General features: G+C 36.1%; 1 protein-coding gene across 1 annotated transcript in view; it reads left to right on the forward strand.

Annotated features, from left to right (window-relative positions):
* Positions 1-14,802, forward strand: part of LOC138157377 (contactin-associated protein-like 2) — a 2,155,842-nt gene that overhangs the window by 966,789 nt on the left and 1,174,251 nt on the right. Inside the window, exon 9 of the mRNA XM_069082919.1 lies at positions 9,205-9,376. Within this exon, the coding sequence (XP_068939020.1) occupies positions 9,205-9,376 (172 nt within the window). The remainder of the gene's footprint in view (positions 1-9,204; positions 9,377-14,802) is intronic.

Raw genomic sequence — 14,802 nt, forward strand, 5'->3', positions numbered from 1 at the left:
GCCAATCAAAGAACAAGTAGAATCTATATTCTCTCTAACACATTAGGCAAATATCAAATTAGAAGATTTAAAAGTCACTTTGTCCTTTCTTGAAACCCTGACTACTCCCAAGACTAGTGACAGACTAGTTGTGAAGCCAGCATGATTTTTTTTTCTATCATAAGGGAAATAGTTCATATCCAGAAGCCTACTTGTTCCCTATAAAAATACATGTCTCTGTGTGACCACTGATGCTTCTCCCATCCTAGAATTGTTACTTAATGGAGAGAATGAACTGTTTGTTGACTCATATTCTAAATTATGATAAAGTGGATTTTCTGACCAGGGTATACTAAGAAAATGAAATAAAATCCACAGGTTTTTAAATTACTTTTTTGACATTATCTTGAGATCTTAGGAAGATATGAGGAGAAAAAACTAATGATTATTAGTAATATGTAAATTATGAGATTGTAATGCCATGCACAAGCAGATTTCCAGAAGAATGTTACTATGAACAGCTTTTAAGGTTCTGATTGCACAGTATAGTGAACACTCTATTCCATAACAAATCAAAGCAAAACATTGAAGGTACAGCATTCACAATATTACAGCTTATCACAGCACAACAGCTTACCATTAAAAGGGCCACATAGTTTTCACCAAAGTGGTCACAATATTTAGAACAAAGAACAATCAGCTCAAAGTACAATAGTCAAAGTCTTCCACTCATGGGCAAAGTCTTAAGCTAACTCAGTCAGTCACTTATTCAACAATCTATTACTAAGTATCATGAATCACTAAGCACGATAGAAAATACAGACCCTCCACCCCTAGGTCACTAGAAAAACTACAATTCCATAATTACTCAGTATGCAGGGAGAGGTCTTTTCATCTTGACTTGGAGCCTGTTCTCAGATTCCCTGGATCCCCTTCCATTGTCCCAGATTCTACGTGGATTCACCAGACTGTCACCTGGGTTCAATGGCAGACAGCTCCCAGTTCCTTGACCACCTCTCTGGGCAGGTCCTGCTCCACACTGAAGTTCACAGGATCTGGTCCATGTGAGATCCTTCACAATTTATGCTCCAGGGAATTCAAGGCTCAACCAAGCCACAAACAAAGTCTCAGTATCCTAGTCATTTCTCCTCAGTCACCTGGGTTCCTGGCTCCTGGCTCCCAGATACTGGGCTCCTGACTCCTGGGCTCCTGAGCTCCTGGCTCTGGGCTCCTGGGATCCCAATCACAATATAATATTCACAATATACTCTCAAAATAAAATAGTCACTCTTAAGTTAACTCAATCAGTCACTTATCAATAATCTCAAAGTACACAGTCAAAGTCTTCCATTCTTGGGGCAAAGTCATATTAACTCAATCAGTCACTTATCAGTAACAATATCTCAAAGTACTCAAAGTACAATCAGTCACTTACTCAGCAAAGTCTTACTATGTATCATACACAAAACCCTCCACCCCTTAGGTCACTAGTAAACTATAATTCCATAATTACTCAGTACCCAAGAAGAGGTCTTTTCATCTTGACTTGGGGCCTGTTCTCAGATTCCCTGGATCCCCTTCCATGGTCCCAGATTCTACCTGGATTCACCAGACTGTCACCTGGGTTCAGTGGCAGACAGCTCCCAGTTCTTTGACCTGCTCTCTGGGCAGGTCCTGCTCCACACTGCCATTCACAGCGTCTGGTCCATGTGAAATCCTTCACCATTTCTGCTCCAGGGAATTCAAGGCTCAACCAAGCCACAAACAAAGTCTCAGCATCCCAGTCATGCTTCAGTCATCTGGGCTCCTGGCTCCTGGCTCAGGGCTCCAGGCTCCAGGCTTTGGGCTCCTGTTCAGAAGAAGCTCCAACACAAGTTCTCAGGAAATTCTGGTTCAGTTCTCCATTCTCTCTTCTGTAGCTGCTCTGCCACCAGATGCTGGTCTCAAGAAATTCTGACTGTGCCTCTCTGGGGAGAGGCATACACACAGTATTTTAATATACTTATATACACAGTATTAGCTACTTCCTGTTTCAACCAACCCCTTCCTGTTACGTGAGTAACAGGAGACAGGTGTCCATACCTTCTGTTTCCCCAACAGAGGCTTTATTAGTTACTAAATGCTAAGTACCTGCTACCTTTGCCAACACAAAGATCTTCAAATTCAAATCGCATTACCATTACAGAGATCAAATGGAAATTTTACTTACTATTCATATTTATGTCATTAAACTCAAACTGAGGTTTGATTTGTAATTCCTCACTATCAAAATGGACTCATGTAAGAAAGCTTTGAAAGACATGTTTTGTAATAAGGTCAAGGAAAGAAAACTATTAAGACATTTTTTTTTTTACTTCTGATTGGGCTTTTCTTAAAAGGTCAAATGTACGTTTATAGTAGGTATTGATTTTTTATTGATATTTTTTGTACCTTTACTTTTATGAGATGAGAATACTGGGCTTCTAAGGAAATTGAGTATTTTCCCAGGGCCAAGTGGCTAGTAAATGCCATAGACATAATTCATACATTATTATTCTTTCTCTAAGGACAGTTTTATTATCAGTAAATGAACAAGCATTTATTAAGCATTTGCTGTGTGCCAGGCAGCTGTGCTAAAATCCAGGAACTCCAAAGACAAAGAAGAAACAGACTTTCTTCAAAAATCTTGCCTGTGGATTGATGCAAGGTCAAATAAACAAAATGTACAATGATGACAACAATGTAAATGGAAAGAATGATAATCAGAAAACAAAAAGTGAATTAATTTTGCAGATAACAAAGAATAAATGATCCCAAAGAAGGGATAAAAGAAGATATTACCATCCCATTCTTTGCTAGAAGTGGAAAGACCACAAGTGTCCAGTACAGCCTAGGTTTTCAGACTTTTTTATATAGTAAAAGGTTTTGCTAATTTTTTTCTCTTCTTTTTCTTTAATAAAAAAAAGAGTAAAGTTGGTCTGTGGAAGCTAGAGGGAAAAGGATACTGGGATAAATTTTTATAATGTATAACAAGACATCAATTTTTTTTTCTTTTAAAGTCATATTTGAATGAAGAGTCAACAGTCCTTGTTTATGTGCATCTAAGGTGTTCCAAAAGTTTTAGTGCAGCTTTAACAATTTAAAACTGTAGTAATGGGGGAAGCTAGGTGGTGCAGTGAGTAAAGCACCAGCCCCAGAATCAGGAGGACCTGGGTTCAGATCAGGTCTCAGACAGTTAACACCCATCAAAAAAAAAAAAACCTAGCCGTGTAACCTTGGGCAAGTTACTTAACCCCAATTGCCCTCCAAAAGGCAAATAAATAAATAAAAGTGTAGTAAGCATTTTGGAAACCCAGAACGTGTACAGACATACATACTGTGTGTGTGCGTGCATGCATGTGCATATGCATGCATACATATATGTACAAAAGTAACTGCAAGACAAAAGTAACTTTGGATGGGAATGTGTGGGATAAAAATCAGAGTCTGAGTCAGAAAGCAGAAAAGGTCTTTATTCTTTCTCATGAGAGAGAGTACAGCCCTGTTGGCTCAAGGGTCATCAGCCAATGAGTGTAAATTGTGGAAGCATGTAGGCCTCTGTTATCCTAATCCTAACCCAGCCCACCTCCTTGACTAGTCTCACCATTGGTCAGTGAGGTGGGCTCACAATCTCAAACTATTAGGTGCAAAGCAATCTCAATCTTTTATTACCATAATTATTCATGAATTAGAATCCTATCTGAGGACATTTCCTCCTTATGCACCAAATTTGGAGACAGCCAATGAGAGTTACAATTGACACTACTTTATTATCATAATTATTCATTTGACCCTTCTACCCAATCAGAAGCAAATATCCTTCAGTTCTTTACTTGTGCATCTACATACCAAATTGGGGGGGGGGGGGAGGAAACCAATGAGATGAAGTCTAATGCTGTTTCCTTTAAGTTTGTTACCTCATTCCAGGGCCTGTGGAAAGTTAACCCTTTGCTATCTATCACAGGAAGGTACTAGCAGTTGGGAATGGAGGTTATGCGCAGGGTGGACCACGGAAGATTTCATTTTAAGAGTAACATTTGATCTCACTGTCAAAGAATGGCAAATATTTTAAGAGGTAGAAGTCAGAAGTAAGAGCCTTCCAGGTTTGAGGAATGGCCAAGGAATAGGCACAGAAATGAGAGGTGAAATGTCATATGTGAGAGAAAGGGAAGACAGTTTAGCTAGACTGAAAAATGCAGGAAGGATAATGACAAAATCATTTGAGAAAGATGAGTTGGAGTAATATTAACCCATTTCAGAATTGTCCACTTAGCTGAAGGTGGAGGACAAATTACCTTCCTAAGGAAACTGGTGAAAACCAAATTTAGGACAAAATTACCTCTTTCTTGGTTTGATTATTGCTTTCTACATACCCCAGAGCAATTGGTCTGTGACCCATCAAAGGAAATTGCCCTGTTTTTTTTCATTTCAGAATGGATTTAAATATTGTTCCAATGAGAGGAGATTTTTCCTTGAAGGAAGTCATCCAAGAAGGAAATGAGTAGTTTTTTTTTTTTTGTTAAAGCAATTGGGGTTAAGTAACTTGCCCAAGGTTACACGGACAGTTTTGTGTGTGTGTATGTGTGGGTGGGTGGGTGTTAAGTATCTGAGGCTAGAACCAATCCTGGATCGTCCTGACTGCAGGTCCAGTGCTCTTACTCACTGTGCCACCTAGCCACCCCAACTGAGTAGTTCTAATTGAAGATTAGCCAACTACTGTTAGTGACATGTTCTATAAGATTAGACTAAAACTATATTTTAACATATTATGTTTTGTTTTGTTTTTTAACTCCTTACAAATGTTACTGAAAACTCTTTTGGAGAATAGACATATAGGAAAGCATGGAGGAAGTACCATTTTGGACGTTTCTTTAAATTAAATATGTTTGTATTTAAAGTAATGTTATATACATTATAAAAGTGTTTCTGAAGGACTTATGCCTAAATTGCAGGATACAGTTAACCATATTTTTCCATCATCAGTAGCCTTAAGAAGTTATTGCTATAGCTTAGTAAGGATGAAAGTGACATAATCAGACCTGCAATTAAAACAGTTCTGAAGCTCTGTGAAATAGGACTTGAAGTATGAAGAGATCTGTCCCATGGGGACAAATTAGGAACTATTGAAGGAGTCTGTGCTAGAGGTAGGACCTAGATTGTATGCAGAGTATTAGTAGAAGTATTTATAACATTTTTATGTTGTAACACAGTTATATGTAGATTTTTAATATTCTGGATTAGGGACTGTTATGCTACCTTAAATGACATCTGCATGCTAGATATTTTCCTAATCTTCTAATATCATAGAAGTTTGGCAAAATCAGTCGTAACATGGCAGCTTGCTGGTACTAATGGGGTACAGGCTCTGGGAATCCCCTTGACCTCTCCTTGAATCTTCCCACTTGATCTGGTTTGGGATTCCTTGAGATCATAAACTTTCCATTATCACTATGCCCAAATCTCAGTTACCTCTGGATTGCCTGGGGCTAATTCCCACCCTTGATTCTCTCAAAATCCCATTCTCATGGTTCCTGGTGCCTGACCTCTAGTTATCCTGATGGGGTACAGGATCTGGGAAACCCCTTGAACTCTGATTGAATCTTTCCCCTTGATAGGGCATTTGCCTAAGGCCATAAGCCTTTCATTATCACTAGGCCCAAATCTTTGTTATTTTTTACCTAGCCTAGCCCTCCATTATCCAGCTACTTCCCACTCTTGATCCTTTCAAAATATCTATAAGCAAATCTGTTACCCTTAAACTAGCCTAGGCCTCCATTGCTGGTCATATCCAGGTAGTCTTCAATTATTTCCCACCCCTAATCTCATTATTGGAGTCTAACCTCAGTCCCTTCAATATCCTCCTTAGACTCCTCCCCAAGACCCTCCCCAAACCCATACTCTAGACCACCCCTAAATCCTCCCACAGTCTTTTCTGTATATATAAGATCCATCTTGCCTCCATGAAGGGCCTCAGATTCAATCTGGTGTTATTAGTGATAGGAATGATTGGATTGAATCTAGCTCAGATTCATTCTGTCATTGTCAGTACAAATGTCCCAAATATTCGGACTCCTTAAGAGTCTACCCAATATATAGGATCTTTAGCAAACTGTTTTTCTTTGGCTAAAAGAAGACTTGGGTTGAACTTATTTGGGCAGTACCCAGTGCATCTCTATTTCAAGGTGCCAACACCCCTAAATCTCAACACTACCATTATAGGATAGTGTTCCAGACTTAGTTCAAACCTAGCAGTTTTGTTACCGTGGCCTAGACACTTAAACGTGATCAGGCTCAGTTTCCTCATCTATAAAATGGGGATAATAATAGTACCTACCTCACAGGATTGTTGTAAGGATCAAATGAGATCATAAATTTCTATATAAATGCCAGCTTAAAGTCTCAAAGGTGAACAATGACAAGAAAAAAATTTGTTGTAATTAAATTCTTCCAGAATGTTACCCATGCAGAAAAATGAGAGGACTTGACAAAGACAAACTTCAAAATTGATCAGTGCTTACCAGGAGCATTGTAATGAGTGACTGACTGATGAAGGCCCATTTTATGAACTTAATTATGCCCAATCTGTTCTGATGTGTGTTTATGCAGCTGCTGCCTCAATAAGGGTCTTATTCGCCCAAATGGATACACTCTTTTTTGTAATGATTCTTTGAGGCAAAATGTGAGTATTTGGAGACTGCGTCTCCAAAAAATAAATAAATAAAACAAAACAAAACTAATGACAGTTTTGTTAAGAGTATTCAATAAAACTGCAGCTGGATGTTCACTCACTGCTGGTTTTAGACCACTGCCTCTATTCAATTGTACCTTGATTAAGCTGATTTAAAAACCATTCTGATACATGCAGGGGTCTCAACAGGGACCTTTCCAAAAAATCAGCATTCTTTGATTGGTCTAATTCTATGCAAATATAGAAGCTTCCAGGCTGGAATTTTTGTTGTTGTTGTTTTATTTTTTTGTTTTATTTTAGCCACCAGAGGGCCCTGGAGAAGATCAAGATTCAAAATATTCTTACATTGACTTTTCTTTTAAGCAGATGCTGTTTTAATAATAACTTTTAAAATGTAAGGTATATACGTTAACATGACTGGCAAAGGACCTTAGCAGTACCTGGCACAAATAGACGCTTAATAAATGACTACTTATTAAGTGAATAACACTTCTTTTATGCAATCCTTAATTGAGTGTTGCTTTATTAATTTGTTAATAGAGAAAAAAAAGACCTCTGGTGTTTTTATTCCCTGTCATCATTCAGATGCACTGGGATATCCCTCAAAAAGTTGTTATTGTAAATTACAAATTTTCATTATCATAGTAAAACTGGATTTTTGTGTAATCTAAATCCATTTTTATTCTATAGAAATATTTTTATTATCATAACAATGTCAGGATGAAATATATTTGTGAATAACTTAAAAGTTCAAGATCCGCTGGGTCTCATCATTTGGTTTATTACTGCACTCTCCAGATGTGTAAGCCCCTCTGGGCCTTGTTATCCTCCCTGCAGTTAACTACTATAGATCCTTCTTTCCATGTTGCTGCTGAACCCTGCTATAAATGTTGTCGACTTCATTTAGAAAGTGAAATCCTTGAGAGCAGGGATGGTTTGGTTTTTCTGTTGCATTTCCAGGACCTAACACAATGCACTCAACAAGGCTCTTAATTAAGAATTAATTAAAATGTTTTTTCACTTATCCATTTATTCATTCAAGCAAATAGAAGAGCAGTGTTTTAGATTCCTTCATGGAAAAGAAAATTCTGGAATATTTAAGGTTTACAAATTTTGTGCAACTATATAGTTGGGGTACAGTATATTCTTAACATAAATTTTTATCCATAAAGATATTAATACATTCAGTCTTTAGTTGCAAAAAGATGATATATAATTATTATTCTGTTCTTTTAAAAATACTGAACAATAAAACTCAAAATGTTTAGTATTGCAGTTTGCCTTCTAGATTTCAGACACCCAGGAAGAGCAACAGCATTCACTTTTCATTTTGGACTCATCCATTAGCATTTTGAGCCCTAACAATATATGTGCATATTATATAAAAGTTAAATCTAAAAAGTGTCATGAAAAAATAAGTCTTATTTTAAATAAGTATTATATTAAGGCATAAGGCTGCTGGTAAAATGAAAATAATCTTACTTGGGTCAGATAATACATAATCTGAATTAGTTGATCAGCCTACAGAGAGCAGACTTTCTAGGGAAAAGAACTAAATTGCCATAGTTATAAGAAGTTAAGAAAAGTCAGAAACCTAACACCTCGTACTTTGAAATGAGTGGCTCAGGTGTGTATAAGGGGAAGAAGATAGTATCAGGCAATAGTTAGCCAGGAAACCAGAAGGAGATGCCACCTTGAAAAGAAAAAGTGACCAGAGTCAGAGACATTTCCTTTACCATCCACTCTTATGGTATTAAAAGGGTATGCTTGTTCATATTGATTAGAACAATCTGTCTTTCTAAGAATTTCAATTTGTAGAAGGGGAACTGTCATCTATATTAATCACTCAGTTGTAAAAATATATTTTTTTAATCCATAAAATCATAGCCCCAGAGTAGGGTCTTGGAGACAACATAATCTAACTGCTCTGTTATACAAAAGATTGCCTAAGTAATTCACATTTAAATATAGGATTTGAACTCAAATCCTCTGACTCCAGAACCAGTACTCTCTCTACTATATCGTTCTGTCTTATCTGATGTAAGTGTCCTGGATTCTTAACCATGAAACTACTGTAATATGCATTTGGCATCTAATACAGGGGTGGAGAACCTGTGGCTTCAAGGCCACTTGTGGCCTTCTAGGTCCTCAGATGTGGCCCTTTGATTGAATCCAAACTTCACAGATCAAATCCCCTTAATAAAATGATTTGTTCTGTAAAACTTGGACTCGGTCAAAGGATCACACCCAAGGACCTAGAAGGTCACATGTAGCCCCAAGGCTGCAGGTTCCCCACCTCCGGAATATTGAGCAAGTATTCTCTGATCCTGACTCTCCTCATTTGGAAAATGAGTGATTCAACTTGAATATCTTTAATGTCTACACCATCTCTGAGATTCTACGATTTGAAGGAAAGATATTATTTGTAGACTATGGCTATAATTAGGAAAGCTACCTGTTGACTTTTGAGTACAGCCTGTCACAAGCAGAACTCAGTATTTCTTTCTTCCATTTCACAGGTTTTCTTACACAGATGAATACCTCAGATCACTCTGTACTTCAGGCTTCATTCCAAGGGTGTATGCAGCTCATCCAAGTTGATGATCAGCTGGTCAATTTACATGAAATAGAACAAAGAAAGCCGGGTAGCTTTGCTAATGTCAGTATTGACATGTGTGCCATTATAGACAGGTAAGTGATTATTTTTACTCATAGTTTGAGCTGTTTACATATGCCAACTTCCTTTTTGCACAGTGAGATACAATGTGTGAAATGTCACAAAAGCTATTAAGCTGTTATTAAATAAGAATAGTGGGTTAGTAAATACAGTGGTAGAACTATTATTTATTCCATATAATTTATAAGTAAATGAATGAAAACCAGTTTATACCAATATTCACCAACACATGCATAGAGCTTATAGGATGTCTTGTTGCATCTCATATACCTATTAAAATCTGCCAGTAGGTTTAAACAATTGTCAAGGATTTTTGTTTATTTTGGTTTTGTTTTTTTTCCTCCTAGTAAATTTTAGTTTTATAGGAGAGAAATGAGCTGAGCCTCACCTCCCACAATTCTTTTCCTCTTGGTACTAGCATGCACTGATTAACCTTCAAAGACCTTATTCCTCCCACATCAATTATCATCTCTTTCCCAGCCTCAGCCTGTTGACATCTCTCCAGGGTCTGCAGGACAGTGAAAGAAAAGACACAATACACTCTAGTAGACTCTGTCTTTCCCTCTTCCCCTCTCCCTCCGCCTGTCCCTCTCCCATTTTCTTTCTCCCTCTCTCCCTCTGTCCTTCTCTTCCTCTCTCTCTCTTTCCCCTATCTCTTCTACACACACACACACATACACACACACACTATACCCTAGTTAGTATACAAAATATATACCCTAGTATATAAAATTGACTCTGCTTATGAAACGTATATCATCTAACAGGGTTATTATCTGTGGAATGGTGCAACTTATGAATTAAATGAGGATGAGTTGTCTCCTTTTTGTTTTCTTCAAAAATCACACTCAATTATAAGATATTTTCACCCATAAAATTTTATTCCATAAAATAGGAATTTGTTTAACCATTACTAAAAATTAAAATGGTATCCTTGCATGATTTTCCAATTAGTTCTTAAAATATCCATTGGAAGATTCATGGCTTCTAAGCGACTGTTTTTTAAATTTTCTATTTCTAACCTTTTAAAATTTTATTTTATTTTTACGTGCTTTTTTTGGTTTTCTTAACAAAAATGTGTCACTAAATTTTATTTCATTTAGAAGAATATCTTTATTCACTAAATGTAATATTTAGAAGTGTTCTGATGGATCTGTAATGTCAGCTTGGTCCTCTTTGCAATCTTGCAACTTCACTCACCAGCAATTTCTCATCCTGTGGGTTTCTTATCCATGTTCTTCCATAAATCTTCCTCAGAGTATCAACTCAACATTCTAGAGATCTTTTTTTTATACCTTAGAATATTCCATAGGTACAACTGCAACACTCAGACTGTTGATATCATGCATCACTTTTGCTAAATGACCATCCTTCTTTCATGCATGTCATGGCTGATGTCTTTTATGCACCTGTGTGAGTTATTTTTAATAATATGCTTCAACTGACATACACTCACCATGTGTCTGTCTGTGGTCCAACTGCAGTTTTAATTTTAGAGAGATTATCATGCTCTTTTTTCCAGCCATATAGCATCACTGGGAGCCCTATATCTTTGTCTACAATCCCTGTGACTTCTCAGCACCAAATCCCTCATCACCAACACCCATGTGCTTGCTGTTTTGTGGAACACGAATGTTTGTTTTATGTATTTGTAACCCCAGTGCTTGGCACAGAGCTTAGTACATAGGAAACACTGAACAAATATCTTTTTCAAAAATTCATTCATTCATTCACTTGAAGAAAACTAGTTATTAAAAGACATTTTTTTTTGGTGAGAGAGAGAGGCCTGGTACCATTAAAAGTATTGAATAGTGATGTGTTCTGGACTTTTCTCCTTGTTGTTTGGACCCAAGTTGTCCAACTAAACTGTCCTTTCTGAATAACACTATCTCTATTATTTACATCACATAGTCTCATATGATATTATAATATTCATGGGAAAACAGCTTATTGGAGAAGAGACTTTTAGACTGTGTTTACCCAATTGTATTAAATTCTTTAAAAAGATAATAAGTGAACAACAGACACAGAAGCCATTCTCCCTATAGTTCTTTGAGCAATTGAGTATGGAGATTTGATCTGTTGTAGAAAAATGTGCATTAAAAGCCACCTGTTCTATCGTTGTATTTTTATAAAAAGTATTCTATGTGTCTACCATTCTCAAAGATTTCATAGAGTAAGTGTATGGACTGATAACTTCTTAATCAACTTTGGGGGTACTTAATATTAATTGATTTTTCATTCTTTTGAGTTCTTTCTCTCTTTGACATAATATGAAAACCAATTTCTGAGTATTTTTTCTAACTTGGTTGTTGCTTATACATTTTCTCTGTATACATTTTGTCATTTCCAGACATGTTTTCTGATTTAATTTTGACTCCTTATTCCATTTCCTCATGTAGAACATAGGCTACTCTGAAGTGTTAGGTTCCAAATATCTTGGTTCTTTTTTTATTGATGGTGAGAATATTTATAAAAATTTTAGCAAACTATTTTGGAATATATCTAAATTTTACCTAAAATATAACATATGTACATGAAAACATGTGTGTATCATTGTGCTCATCTATATAATATTTTTTCTTCTTTCTTTTGTATTTATTTAGTACTTAGTTTTTTCCAAATTATATGTAAAAACAATTTTTAAAATTCATTTTTAAAACTTTGAGTTCTAAATTCTCTCCTTTTCTCTCTCCCCAGCACCCCCTTTTTGAGAAGCCAAGCAATTCCATATAGGTTATACATGTGTAGTCATGCAAAATATATCCATGATAGTCATGTTGTAAAAGAAAATATAGACAAAAAAACCTCAAGAAAAATTAAGTAAAAAAACAAGTATACTTGTAGCAGCAAGCACCCTAGCATACCCAGGAGGGCTGCTAGCACAAGTTCCTAGATTTGCTTTTCAAAAGGAAAGCAACTCAAAATGGGTTAACAAACTTGCTTTAATCAACCAAACATATGTCATTTAACTAGTTCAGGGGAAAAAAGGTGAGCACCCTGAACTTCAGAGAATACAAACGGAAGTTACAAGCAGACAAAAACTACAGATAGAGAAACAGATCAGCAGACAGGCTTCCAGCTGTCTGACCATTACATCCATACCTAGTCAGTTACCAGAGCGGGAAGCACCAATATCTGGGTTTCAAAGCAGGGGGGTTAAATAGCTGCCCAGAGTCTCATCTGGCCAAATCACAAAACTCTTCTCAAAGCAAGCCTCAAAGCAAAACCTCACATCAGGGTATATATAGCCTTCTCCTGGCTCAGAGAACATCACAACCCTCTTGACCCACTGCCCAAGCACAAAGTAACAAGGTGTTTACATTCCTGAAAAACAAGCCTCCCACCACAGGCTTCAGGGGACCACATTCAGCCTATTAAGGGGCAGAGTATATTTTCAAATCAGGGAAGGTTCTCAGAGTCACTTAAGCCTATCAAAGGATCAAGGGGCAGGGAAGATCTTCAGATTCCCATTCCTATAACAATACTTCAGTCTGTATTCAGACCTCATTATTTCTTTCTCCAGGGATGAATAGCATTTTTCATCCTAAATCCGTCAGAGTTGTCATGGATCATTTACTTACTCTTAATAAAATAATGTTTTCACATATAGAAAATGTACAAAATAAAGTTTCCAAAAATGCAACATATTTCTTAGTTTATCACATTTTAATTATATGCAGGATATATGTGTGTGCTTTGCTCAGCATGTCCACATATGTCATGACACTAATCACACTGGGTTAGCAGTTAGAGCATAAAATAGACAGTAAACAATTTTTGCCAGAAAAATTTGTATGCATTTGATTTTAGAAAAAGCACCCAAAAACCTCCAAAGTTGTATCTGGCATTATTTTGACCCATATAATAGTCGTAACCAGAGAAGCCAGGAGCTAAAAGCTTAAAGTTATTTGTTCTGATACTACCTAGTTTATCTGCATATTATATTAGCAACCCATTTAAAAAGGTTTCCCTCCCTAGTATTACATATATTGTATGTTGTAAAATTTTAGTGCCTGGTTCATTTTCCATTTCAGTGACTTTAGTGGTAAGACAAATTCTGTCAATGATGCCAAATTTAATTCACTCAATCTTCATGAACTGGATAGATTTCACAGTAATAATGGTGTTTCACTATATGAAGCTTTTCATGTATTTTTTCCTATCATTTGCTAATAAGAAATTATAATATTAAGATACTTATTTGATTAGATAATACATTTAATTTTTAAAGTGCATATTCTACAGATTTCCATTCTAAAAACACATATAAATAGATATTTACATAATGACCAAGCTAATTAAGAAGTATACAGAAGTAAGGAACATAGAACAAATATATAAATCATACTTCTGTTTCCACTTCTATTGCCAAGGTAATCATTTCTTAATTTTAATTAAATGTTTTACTTTGAGTAAAGCCACCAAGATCTATGAAGAAATGATAATGCATTCAAATTTTCACATTACTGATATTTCAAAGTATGAAATTATAATCAGTAGGAAAATTGATTAATTTCATATTAATATTTGTTGGCATTCAAAAGATAGGCTGCTAAAAATAACAAGCAAAGAAATTAGTGCCACTATATTTTCTTGAGTTGAGCCTAAATAAATCTAAATATTTCACAAAGACTGACTTTAGTTGTTTAAATTGAATTAAAGAACTATTCCATCTTGGGACCACAGGAGGAAGTATATAGATGATCTCATTTTAAAAGAATGGATCTACATTAGTTGTTGAACATGATGAAACATTGGAATAAAAAGCAATTTCTTTCTTCTGATAAATGAAATGCTACTCAATTCATGTCATGTAGATAAACAACCTGGTGGAACTTCAGTGTAATAGGAATGCAATGAAACATTTAGAGGACATTACATGCAAAGCACATTAAAACAGCTTAAGAGCACTTAGTGCTTTGGATGACACTTTTGCCTGAGTATAAACATATACAGTCCACAATCTGGTCATTTCTGAACTTTCTAGGCTTTCCCGCCTATGAAAGTAAGAGTAATGGTGGAAGAAAACTTCACTTTTCCCCAGCCCCCACACCTCCATCTTTAACATCCTTTTTACACAAATAGAAGCAGTATGGGACATGGAAAGAGTATAGTTATCAAGTATTGGAAGAAAACTGATTTTAAATCCCACTTTTGATTTTTATTAACTGCTACCATTGGCAAGTCATTTAATATCTCTAAGGAAAGTGGAGGAAACCAGTTGAAGCAGAGCTGACTCTGCAGTTAAAGAAAATAAGTTCCCATTTGATTATCTGTATGATCTGGGCAAGACAAAACCTCTCCCCACCTCAATTTCCTTATCTATAAAATGAGAAAGTTTGACTAGATACCTTGAACTTGATGCATAATGCCAAGATCTTATTCCTCATCTGTAAAATAGGAATCATGATAAGTGTTTCAGATGCTTATTTTGAGG

Source organism: Petaurus breviceps, unplaced genomic scaffold (genome assembly GCF_028583685.1).
Source record: "Petaurus breviceps papuanus isolate PSGF00001 unplaced genomic scaffold, PetGlider_PUasm1.0 112, whole genome shotgun sequence".
NCBI classification, from domain to species: domain Eukaryota; kingdom Metazoa; phylum Chordata; class Mammalia; order Diprotodontia; family Petauridae; genus Petaurus; species Petaurus breviceps.